This window comes from Misgurnus anguillicaudatus, chromosome 7 (assembly GCF_027580225.2).
Source record: "Misgurnus anguillicaudatus chromosome 7, ASM2758022v2, whole genome shotgun sequence".
Lineage (NCBI taxonomy): Eukaryota > Metazoa > Chordata > Actinopteri > Cypriniformes > Cobitidae > Misgurnus > Misgurnus anguillicaudatus.
Window position 1 is genome coordinate 28,319,404 of NC_073343.2, and position 12,220 is coordinate 28,331,623.

A 12,220-nucleotide genomic window follows, 5' to 3' on the forward strand; every position below is an offset into this window, starting at 1 on the left:
TAAAATAAATCCATATGACGCATATATCAAAAAATGCATTTTTTGCAGATATTTTTTCTTATCATTTTTTTCCAGAATCCCTTCGAATTATAAGGTGGTCTGGTTTCTTTAAAACTCTCTCTTTAAATCTCTCTCTTTCTCATTCCCTTGCTTTATGGGCCTCAGAAGAAGTCACCTTTTACAAGCTGACCGGATTTTAGAGCCCTCATTTAGAAACGGGCTTCCTTAATTAAAAAGACCTTTGTGTGGTCCCTCAGACTGGCCATTTTATTTGTCCCCCTTCATCTCCGACCGTCCGATATGTCAATATAAATCCAATGTGATTTTCGACCGCTTTGTGTATAACCACATTGTTTCTCATTTTTAACGCATCAGCATGGTCTGTGCGGTTGTTTGAAATCACAACCCCCCAAAACCTTCGAGGATTTTAGAGAAACAAACACAATCGCATTGTGCTGAATGTAGATATTCAGGAAGAGTTAATTGGCGGCGCTCTACTGAAGTGCCGACCTCCACCCCCTCTACGCCCTGCAGGGCCCAGCTCCGGGTCTTCACGATTGTTGACAGGGGAAATAGTTAATCCACTCTTGCAGGCCTTGAAGCCTCCTGTAAGACAGAGAAGAGATATCTATTAATTACAGCTCTCATTAATAGGCCACTCTCCCAGGGCTGTGTATGTGTGGGGGTAGGGAGACTGGAAGAGCTTTGAACTAAATGGGTTGGTGGTATTGAGCGAAGTGGGGCGGGGTGTTCGGCCTGCTCTTTTGTTTAGCTTTGAAGTGTCTCTGCTTTCGGCTGCGTGGGTGTCTGTTTGCGTTACCGGATTGATACCGGACGTTTGCGCGCTTCTGCCTGTTTTCCTGTCCGTCGATGCGTGCGAGCGTGTGCGAGTGTGTGTACGGTGCTGGCCATGGGCTAGGATGATGGAACTGCTTTGCGCCTCCGCACTGATTAGAGTCATGTAGAACAAGTTGATATTGACTGGAAAGTGAGTGATGGCACTGGGCTCGGCGCACTGTCCCTCTCCCTTCTGCCCCGCGGACGCTCGTCTGTCATGATGCATTTGATCACCGCTTCCCACCTCTTGATTCACAATCTCAAGGAATGGCTTTTAGCACTTTTTTGTAAAGATGGACAATTTTGGTGATGCAGGGAAACGACAAGGTATATTTATGGAAGTCTGCAGTGAACCTTTTTTGAAGTGTTGGTAGATCTAAGCTTTGGTTTAATTCTAGGCAGGGTCTAAAATAAATGCCTGATGACACAGAAAGAGAACAAAATATCCCATGTATGGGTTTTTTATGCTTTGGTGCATTAAATACTTACATTTAACTGGACAACAAAGTATTTGAAACAAATTAGACAGTATGCTGTGTGTCAAATTGACATTAAATTTACGATTAAACTGTAAAAAAACATGCTTTATGAGTTATGAGTCAACCCATTCATCATGAAATGCATATAAATAGCACGCAGTGTGAAAAGTCGAGCAATACCTACGCCAAAATTGTAATTATTTGTGCATATGATACGCCAGTCCTTCCCGTTCACTTAATACAGCGCATCTTTTCATGTCGTTTATGTATTGGTTTCTCTTTTTTCCTGTTTTTTAAACCATTTTCGCTTGGGTTTGGGGAAGATTTGGGATTTGCTTTAGGATGTCATTTAAAGGCGGGGTGCACGATCTCTGAAAGCCAATGTTGACATTTGAAATCACCTAAACAAACACGCCCCAACCCCAATAGAATCTGTAGCTTCTTTTGATAGACCCGCCCCACACATACTGTAGACGTCCCAGGCAACAATGTCGGTTAGTGGACACACCCCTTACTGCTGATTGACTACAAGTGTTTCTCAAATATCGTGCACCCCGCCTTTAATCTATAGGTTTTTCCGTGTTTTGTCTATTTGTGAACCATGGTCACTTGAAGTTGGAGTTAGAATTGGGGTATGGGTTAAGATGTCATTTAATGTAGCAAAAAGTTGTTCCAACCCCAAACCCAACAATGGTTTAAAAAACAGAAAAAAATTTGAAACCAATACATAAATGGCACGAAAGATGCACAGTATTAAGTGAACGGGAAGGACTGGTGTATAATATGCACACAAAATGCGGAATTCTATTTAAAAAAATTAAATAGTATTGAAATTATTTGGTTTTACTTAAAAATTAAAAGGCGGCAAAAACTACAGTGTAAGCAGATTTACAAAATTAATAAAAATTAAAACAACCCAGCGATTCGTCTTAAGGGGCAATAACATGACAGGTCCTACACTTAAAATGCGTATAAATATAGCACGCAGTGTGAAACTCGTGCAATATATACGCCAAATTCTAATTTTGTGTGCATTCGCCAGTCCTTCCCTTTCACTTAATAAAGCGCATCTTTTCATGTCGTTTTATGTATTGGTTTCTCTTTTTTAAGAGAGAGGTTTTTTAAACCATATTGTTGCTTGGGTTTGGGGTTAGATTTGGGATTTGCTTTAGGATGTCATATAATATAGAGGTTTTTCCATGTTTTGCCTATTTTTAAACCATGGTCGCTTGAAGTTGGAGTTAGAATTGGGGTATGGGTTAAGATGCCATTTAATGTAACAAAATGTTGTTCCAAATCCAAGGAACAATGGTTTAAAAAACAGAAAAAAAGAAAAATAAAATACATAAAATGACACGAAAGATGTGCTGTATTAAGTAAACAGGAAGGACTGGTGGATCATATGCACACAAATTTGAAATTTGGCGTATGTATTGCACGATTTTTCACACTGCGTGCTATTTATTCACATTTCATGAGAATGGGCTGGGTGAGTTGATGAACTTTCTGAATTTCGTAACTTTTTTTGTCGAGTTGCAGTAATGTAAAAACATTTAAAAAAAAATTAATAGTATTGAAATTATTTGGCTTTACTTAAAAATTAAAAGGCGGCAAAAATGACAGTGTAAGCAGATTTACAAAATGATTAAAAATGAAAACAATCCAGCGATTCGTCTTAAGGGGCAATAACATGACAGGTCCTACACTTGAAATGCGTATAAATAGCACTCAGTGTGAAGGTCGTGCAATACATACGCCAAATTCTAATTTTGGGTGCATATGATATGTTTCTCTTTTTCCTTTTTTTAAACCATTTTCGCTTGGGTTTGGGGTAAAATTTGGGATTTGCTTTAAGAAGTCATTTAAAGGCGGGGTGCACTATTTCTGAAAGCCAATGTAGACATTTGAAATCACCTAAACAAACACACCCCTACCCAAATAGATTCTGGACCTTCTTTTTAAAGACCCGCCCCACACATACTGTAAATGTCCCAGGCAACGATGTCGGTTAGTAGACACGCCCCTTACTGATGATTGGCTACAAGTGTGTTTTGGTACTCGGGACGACTCCCTTTTCCATAGCGTTTCTCAAAAAATGTGCACCCCGCCTTTAGGTTTTTCCATGTTTTGCATATTTTTGAACCATGATCCCTTGGAGTTAGAATTGGGGTATGAGTTAAGATGTCATTTAATGTAAAAAAAGTTGTTTTAACCCCAAACCCAAGGAACAATGGTTTAAAAAAAACGGAGAAAAAAAATGAGAAACCAATACATAAAACGACCTGAAAAGATGCGCTGTATAAAGTAAACAGGAAGGACCGGAGTGTCATATTCACATAAAACTTTGAATTTGGCGTATGTATTGAACGACTTTTTACACTTTTCAACTTTCTGAAATTTCTTAACTTATTTTGTCGAGTGTCAATAAATTTAAAATAATTTTAAAAAATAAAATAGTATTAAAATGATTTAAATTTATTTGAAAGCGGCAAAAAATCACAATGTAAGCATTTAGCAGATTTACAAAAATTAAAACAACCAAGCGATTCTTCTTAGGGGGCAATAACAGGTCATAATATGTACTTAAACACAAATTCTAGGAAAGCATTGAACCCTATTAAAAAGTAGTGGCGAAGCTGAATATAGGCTTTTTTGGTTTTAGTGTCTGAAAACATTATGATAACATCTGTAGCTATTACGACATAACTGAGTCGGTTATACCACATTTCTTTCAGGTTCAATTGCCTGCACACTATACTAGAACGGCAGTGTTAGCTTTCCTCCTTACAGCCATGTAGATATACAAGCACTCAGACACTTTAGTGAGACCCAAGGGACGGTGGCACACCGGCTCTCATATGCCTCTCCTCTTATGTTGCCTCTCAGAGAAATCATTAACATGCTAAAAAACGCATTTCTGAATTCACAATCCGGAGCTTTTTTTAGCTGCTGATTCCTCTGTTCTCCTGAATGCTGAAATGGACCCATGTGCAAAACTGAGGGATACTATTCTGAAGCCGCTAGGGTTTTATGTCTCAATAACCTTCAGTTCGCTGTTATGCAATATATTTTAAGGTTGCATGCTTATAAATTATAGGTTATGTTAAAGTTTGCTCTTTCAGACAAAATCATTTATATCCCTCTTTGTCCTTGTAGGCTGCTCTGCAGAATGTCCAGCAAGGACCGCCACATTGAGTCGAATTGCCCCTCCTACATCAAGACGGAACCTTCCAGCCCCGCCTCACTGACGGACAGCGTAAATCACCACAGCCCCGGTGGCTCTTCAGACGCCAGCGGTAGCTACAGCTCCACCATGAACGGCCACCAGAACGGTTTGGACTCGCCCACTCTTTACGGCCCAACAGGTGCTCTGGGTCCCAACGGGGCCGGAGCTAAACGCTATGAGGACTGTTCCAGCACCATCACAGAGGACTCACAGATCAAATGCGAGTACATGCTCAACTCCATGCCCAAACGCCTGTGTCTGGTGTGCGGAGACATCGCGTCCGGTTACCACTACGGCGTTGCCTCCTGCGAGGCCTGCAAGGCCTTTTTCAAGAGGACCATTCAAGGTTGGCTTTCATTTTCCCTCAGCTAAAAAATAACTAGGGTTATTTAAATTGTCAGTGGGACTAAAAGTGTAATACATCCACTGCAATTTCTCTAAACATACAATTGGTAATGGCCTTTTTTAGTTATTTAAAATAGATTAGCAGTGGGACGATTTATGATAATCGAATATCCATTTACTTTAATTTATTGAGCAGATGCTTTTATCCGAAGCGACTTACAAATTAGGGAGCATTTAACATTTTGCCCTAACAATGAGGCAAACAAAGCAAGTTGGTGTAGCTAGGAGTAATAGCAATGCATTTACAGGAAGCGAAAAATAGCTCGGCCTAAAGGTGGGAGTTTGACATATTGGTATGTTTCATCCCATTAGCCAATAAAACTCTTGGCAGTTTCCAAAAACAACCCATCCAGCTGGACATTTATTGACTTCCAGACTGGCTGTTTTTTTTTTAAGTAGGGAGTGGAAAAGAGTGCAATGGTGTCACGACCGTGGTTCGGCTCGGGCTGCATGGAGAGGCGGCGGCTCGGGCGCCACGGCCACTCAGATCACTGGCAGCTGGCATTCCGGTGGCACTGCTCCAATGCCACCTGACAACCTGCATCTATCATCTCCCAATTGAGCCACTCACAGCCAGGCAGTGGCAAAATATAGGTGGGGGGCACAACCACAGAAAGCCAAAGATTCATAAACGCAAGCAATGCTGTAGCATAAGGTCAGTCCAAGGTCATGTGTAGCCATAATGAGCTCTATTGGCAAGTGTAGTATTAGTATGAGGATAGGCAGTTCAAGAAAGCGCCTGGGACATTTTATATCTTGTTTGAAACCTCTCGGCGGGCGCTTGAGTGATACACAATGGACATTGCACTAATCGACTGCCACCTAACTCAAATCACATCACTCTATTCTGTCGGCTAAAACACATTGTGTTGATAACCTGGACACAGCTCTCGGGCCATTGGCATTCAGCTACTGGGAGGAAAGCACCTACATTGTATTAGATTGGCACCTAAACATTCCCAGTCGGTTAAGACCACTCAACCCCCTCAGCTCTCATGAGAATCAACTGGCATCTCCTCGCACTTCCCCATTCCGCACACACCGAGTCCTCCCAATCCGAAGACCCTAATGGCTTCTGGAGATTACCTGACTAATGAATATTGGAGCTCGGTTTAATGGACATGCATACTTTAAATACTGTTTCCTGTTGAATTAGCAGTCCTGAGCATTTAGCCCCCCTGCTCGGGCTGCTAATCTGCTTTTTAATGAGGAAACATCAGTTCACAGAAGAGAAGTCAATACAAATCAGTGTTTACAAAGTCTGATTAACTCTGAAATATTTCATCAGTGTAAAGGTCCCAGACGGACCCCGTGTTAATTGCACGAGTGTGTTTCAGCACAAAAAGTCTGTTTGTTCTATAGCACAAATTTTAAAGGGGATGAAATTATTTTCCTCACCCTTAACCTGTATCAATTTCTTTGTTCTGATGAACACAAAGGAAGATATTTTGAGCAATGTTTATAACCAAACAGATCTGGGGCACCATTTACTTCCATATATTATTTCTTCCTACTATGGAAGTCAATGGTGCCCCAAATCTGCCTGGTTAGAAAGACTCCTCAAAATGTTTTCCTTTGTGTTTAGTAGATGAAAGATATGTATACAATGCATTTTAAGCACTTTAAACCCTTCAACTAAAATGTTTTGCTGTGCAACATCCTGATTAAAATCTGGCAAGTTTTTCTCATAATACAGCCAAAGAAATCTTTATAGTGGCTTTATTGCGTGCCAATTTATTCGTCAGACTTCTATTTTGGTGTATCGTTGCATTCTGTCCTTCTACTAAATCACAATGCTGAGTAAATACATTTATCACACTAACAAGAGGGCTGTCTACTCCACACAAGGGATTGCGGACTCGTACCTCTCTATGTGTTTGTGTGGGGGATTGGCAGATGAACGCCAGTGATTTAAAGTTCACTCTTAGGTGAAATGTGACCTGCAGGGTCTTTGTTTAGACTCGGTAAAGTCTGTTTTTTCTGTCTGCTTGGCTTTCTACCCAGCAAACAAAAATGTCCAATAGCTGTCTAGACACAGATTAGACATCTAGGCCAAAAATATTTAATAGACATCTAGCTAAAGCTCAAAAATAAATAAAATGAATAATCAATTAATGAAACCAAACACCTTGTATTTGGTTCTTAGTATTTTTGTCTTGTTTTCAGTAAAAATATCAAAAAATTCTTAAATTAAGATGCTTTTTCTTGATGAGCAAAAAGACACAGGAAAATAAGTATAGTTTTTAGACAAAAAATATATCAAATTTAAGTGTTTTTTGTGCATAAAACAGACAAAAAAATATTCTTGAAAATCATTTTTTGCAGTGTAAAACACAATGACCTAAGAAAATATGTCTGTTCTAATAGACAAAAAATATACAATTTAAGTAATAAAATCTGCCAAAGGAGTAATTTTTTTTATTTTCTTGAATTTCTTGAAGTTTTCTTAAACTCTGGCAGATTATTATTATTATTATTATTTTTTTTTTGCTTGTTTAAAGCACAAATTCACTTAAAGGATTAATCCACTTTCTTAAAAAAATCCCAATAATTTACTCACCCCCATGTCTTTTAAAATGTTGATGTCTTTCTTTGTTCAGTCGAGAAGAAGTTACGTTTTTTAAGAAAACAAAGTTTTTCCAAGGCAGCTTCAATGGGCTCTAAACGATCTTAATCGAGGCATAAGGTTCTTATCTAGCAAAACGATCGTCATTTTCGGCAAGAAAAATAAAAAATATGTACTTTTAAACCCCAACTTCTCGTCTTGAACTATCCGTGTGATGCACCAGCACGACCTTACGTAACGAGACGTGTGCAAAACTACCACGCCAATGTTTAAATTTGATATTTTTGGTCTAAAAGCTAGATTTATTTTCTTGGGTCGTTTTGCTCATCAAGAAAAAGCATCTTAAATTAAGAATTTTAGATATTTTTTTACTGAAAACAAGACAAAAATACTAAGAAAATGTTTTCTTGAAAATAATTTTTTGCAGTGTGATGACTTTGCCTACATGATGGAATATTAGTTATTTTGCTTTAAACAACATTTAAAGGAACAGTATGTAAGAAATGTATATCAATTAATCATAAAATGGCCCTGATATGTCACTAGACATTAAGAAATCATTTTCATTTCAAAGACATATATTACTGACAACAGTGGTCTGGCCAGGATATTGTAATTTAAAAAGTGGAGTTGCAGCCCTCAACTGATGTTTATGTTGTCATTTTGTGTATTGGCCACCAGTTGTGTGATTGCAGTACCAGTTTTAGCTACAAGTTTTGTGATTGCAATACCAGTTTTGGCCACAATCCTACAAACTGTTCCTTTAACTAAATTCAATTTTGGCTAAAAGTGTCTTACTCATAGCCGGACTATATCGGGTCGGTACTTAACCGGGTCTTTGAAATGATGTCTATTGCTTGCTGGGTAGCTCCACACCGTCACACACAACCGGCGATACCCTGCATCCCCTCTTGCTCTTTACAAATATTCAGGATTCAATTATGGGACGTGATGATTGTAATGTATTGCTCTGGACTGAAAAAATCACTTAGTATTTTGGATAAACTGAAAATATGCATTAGCTATTCTGTAGATTTCTAGCAGATTTTGGAACTGATGCAAGTGTGAGGTATCAAGTCTATTTAATATCCAAATGGTCAGTTGTTTCTTGTATTTACTGCTTTGATGACATTTTGGTTTACAGTCATTAAACACTCTCTGTTCTTTTTCTCTACATGCCTCGCCACAGGAAACATCGAGTACAGCTGCCCTGCCACCAATGAATGTGAGATCACCAAACGCAGGAGGAAGTCCTGCCAAGCCTGCCGCTTTATGAAGTGTCTGACGGTTGGCATGATGCGAGAAGGTGAGTGACGATGAAAAAAGACAAGCCAGCATATGTTATTTACCATGGTGGGGTCAACATGCACGTCGAATGCTTTTTGGGTAAACCGGTATCAAGAGTGCAGGGTTCCCACGGGTCCTCGAAATCCATGAAATTTGTGAATCTGGGGGAAAAAATTCAAGGCCCTGGGTAGTTTTTGAAAATATACATACATAGGTTATTGAAAGTGCTTAAATATATTTTATGCATGAAGTTTTCTTAAAAATAATTCCATGTGTAGTGTAGGATGATATCATAAAAATTCTAGACTTTTAAGCACACGTGCTTAACTGTTCGCTTTAAATGCTTATATCTTCTGTATGTGAATGTTGATTCATACCAAAATGCTTTTTTGCATAGTTGTGTTTGACACATGAAAACGTCTCGGTTACGTATGTAACTGTTGTTCCCTGAGCAGGGAACGAGACGCTGCGTCTTCCTTGCCATACTTCCTGCGTCCCTGTAACGCCATCTTTGGCAATATTTCAGATAGCGATATACTTCCTGGCTCCTGTGTCACCCTGTCTTTTCCGTTAAGCCTTACTATTGGTTACTAACCCATTCAGACGCACTTACCCCTGGAGGCGTCCCCAAAGTGTCACCGCAGAGACGCAGCACAAGTTTCCTCAAAAGGGAACTGTAACAATGTATCTTAAAAGGTAAGACGATGTAACCTTGCTCTCACTTAAAATGTGTCCCCACATTTAGTCCTTGAATTTGAGGGTATTGGACCTGGAAAGTCCTTGAAAGGTCCTTGAATTTGAAGTTAACTAAGGTGTGGGAACCCTGGGAGTGGTCATCACATGTTTTGCTGTGTTGACTGTGCCATAACTATCATGGGAATTAATCTATGCTGGCATTTGCAGCAAGGAATAAAATGAAAAGTCTAGAAATGCATTATAAGTCAAGCAGGTTGAAAAAGAAAAAGTTGAATGAAGTCAAGGTTGGCCAGTTGGCCTCTTGCCCTGAGGGCCACTCACAGTTAGCCAAACACCATCTTTTGTCTCGGCCTCCAGGCCCAGGTCTAACTAACAAGACTGGTTATTATTTAGAGAGCCGGCCTTTAAGGCATGTTCTCAAAGGTCTGCCAAATGGACAAGCAGTTCTTTTCAAACCACCGCTCTCCTGTGGAAACACAGGCACGCGTTCTGCAGGCTTTCCCTGCTTTGAAGTTTACTGAACTAGCCTTTAACCTTCACACAGGAAAAAGTCCTTTCTGATATCTTCAGTGGCAAAAACATACCACACACTGCTTTCCTGTTTTCTCATCCAGTGTTTGGTCTGAGAATGAAAGGTAGGCTCTGCTTCTGTCACAACACAGGACCTCTTAGAGATACACAGGTGTGCATGTGACAGCCCTCATAGGCTCAATGTAAAGCCAATGTGTGTGGAAAGAAATGCCCTCCCGCTTGAAGTCAGGTAGACTGCATCTTATTCACAAAGACACGAAGCCTGCAGCCAGCCTACCTTCTGTGGAGCCGAGTGGTCAGCTCACATTATATACCAAAGTAACATAGCTGCAGAACAACAGCAGGAGGAAATGCCCCACATGATTTGTTTGTGGATGTGCGAACCACAAGCATGCACTGTTCCATGCACAATTTGCATGCATGTTTGTTAAATATGGCTTTTGGTGTGAAATGTCTCCTTTTCGTGTTCTCAATCTGGCACGCAAACACAAACACGTGCGAAATCTCATTCGATGCTATTGTTACCCTGCGCAGGGACATTTGCCTACATGGCCGGTGTTGCTGACAGGTAGGTAATTGATAAGCAGAGGCCTGTTTTCAGAAAGGTCTGAGGGATGTAGTTGCATGTTTGATATGGCATCTTCTCCCATGAGCATCCAGACAAATAGCAGCCTTTTGTTCTTGCTGCTAGCCACCCATACACACATATATCAAAATGGCACCCAATGGCACGACCATTTGTTGTAAAGTGCTTGAATTTAATACAGAGGTCCCCCTCTACATATGAATAAGGGTCATTTGGAAAATTGATGCATCAATTTTTCCAAAACATGTTTGCTTAAAAGAACGTAGGGAAGCAAACACATTTCAAAGTCGTACCTTATTTATATGCAATATCTGAATTGCTTTTGTTTTACACTCGAGTTCCATTGGGGATTTATTGTGTAAATGAATGAATGTTAGGTGCGCACCTTCCTGGTTTCCGCAGCGTTTTTGGGCCAGTGATAAGATTAAATCCAGATCTGTCATACTGTATATTCATACACATGTGTTGTCAGTCGGCGTTAATTGTGGCTGGCTAAATTTGGTGAGGTTAGCGCTAAATTGATGTGTCAGTGTCCGTGCACAGGCGCTGGTTGAAGTAGAGGTGGATGGAGAGTTTTAAGGGAGGGGGCTGGGTTGTTACCCATAGCCAGCAGCTTGCTTAAGGGGAAGATCTGTCTGAAATTAGCCCTGTCACCCCTGGGAGAGCTAAAGGTGGGGAGGGGATAAGTAATCCAGATAAAGAAAAGAGTCTTCACACACATATTTTTCACAACACACACACATATGCAGTTTGGTAGTTGCTGATCCAAAGTGATGAAATCACCAAAATGGTGCTGGTACTCAGCTGGTGTTTATTTTCAATACAATTTTGCACCATACAGCTCATATTTTGATGGTATATTTGCATGTAACTCATTCACCGCCAGCCTTTTTGAGAAAAGTTGCCCACCTGCATTTTTGTGATTTTAACAAAATTTTCACAAAATTCCTTGCAGGAAAAATTTTCTTCTATAAATATATAAACATACAAATTATATCAAATTAAAGAACACACCCTCTGCTTTCAAACAAACAATAAACAAACAAAAAACAAACAAAATGGGGAAAAAACATTTCATTATATATTTACTTTTCTACTTAATTTAACCACTGAAATATGGATATTTCTCTTCAAAAATACAACATTTTGAGCAAAAAGCTTAAAAAATTGCGTTTTTGTAAAGGAATTTATGATACACATCAGACTCAGAATGACTATCAAACATAAAGGCAGTTAAAATAAATCATTAAATCTTTTTAACTTCCGTTTTTGATCAATTCGGTTTGGCACCATCTAGTGGATAAAAGCGGTATTACACTTTCACTTTGAAATTCGTCCAGAAAGGCATATTTATTATATAAATATGAACTCATAAATGACGAGATAACTCGTCAATGGCGGTGAATGAGTTAAGGGACACTACACGTTTTTTGAAAATATGCGCATTTTACAGCTCCCCTACAGTTCAACATTTGATTTTTACCATTTTGGAATCCATTCAGCCGAATAACCAAAGAGTCTCGATATTTTTCCTACAGTATTTAAAAAATGTAAGTTTCATCGTGTACTAAGACCGACAGAAAATTAAAAGTTGCGATTTTCTAGGC

General features: G+C 39.4%; 1 protein-coding gene and 1 long non-coding RNA gene across 8 annotated transcripts in view; one reads left to right on the forward strand and one right to left on the reverse strand.

Moving 5' to 3' along the window:
* Positions 1-12,220, reverse strand: part of LOC141365364 (uncharacterized) — a 310,045-nt gene that overhangs the window by 178,640 nt on the left and 119,185 nt on the right. The gene's annotated exons all lie outside the window — the stretch shown is intronic.
* Positions 1-12,220, forward strand: part of esrrga (estrogen-related receptor gamma a) — a 231,258-nt gene that overhangs the window by 151,594 nt on the left and 67,444 nt on the right. For all 7 annotated transcript variants that reach the window (XM_055172189.2, XM_055172186.2, XM_055172185.2 and 4 more), the window contains 2 exons: positions 4,473-4,888; positions 8,703-8,819. In XM_055172189.2, the coding sequence (XP_055028164.1) occupies positions 4,486-4,888; positions 8,703-8,819 (520 nt within the window). In that variant the 5' untranslated portion in view covers positions 4,473-4,485. The remainder of the gene's footprint in view (positions 1-4,472; positions 4,889-8,702; positions 8,820-12,220) is intronic.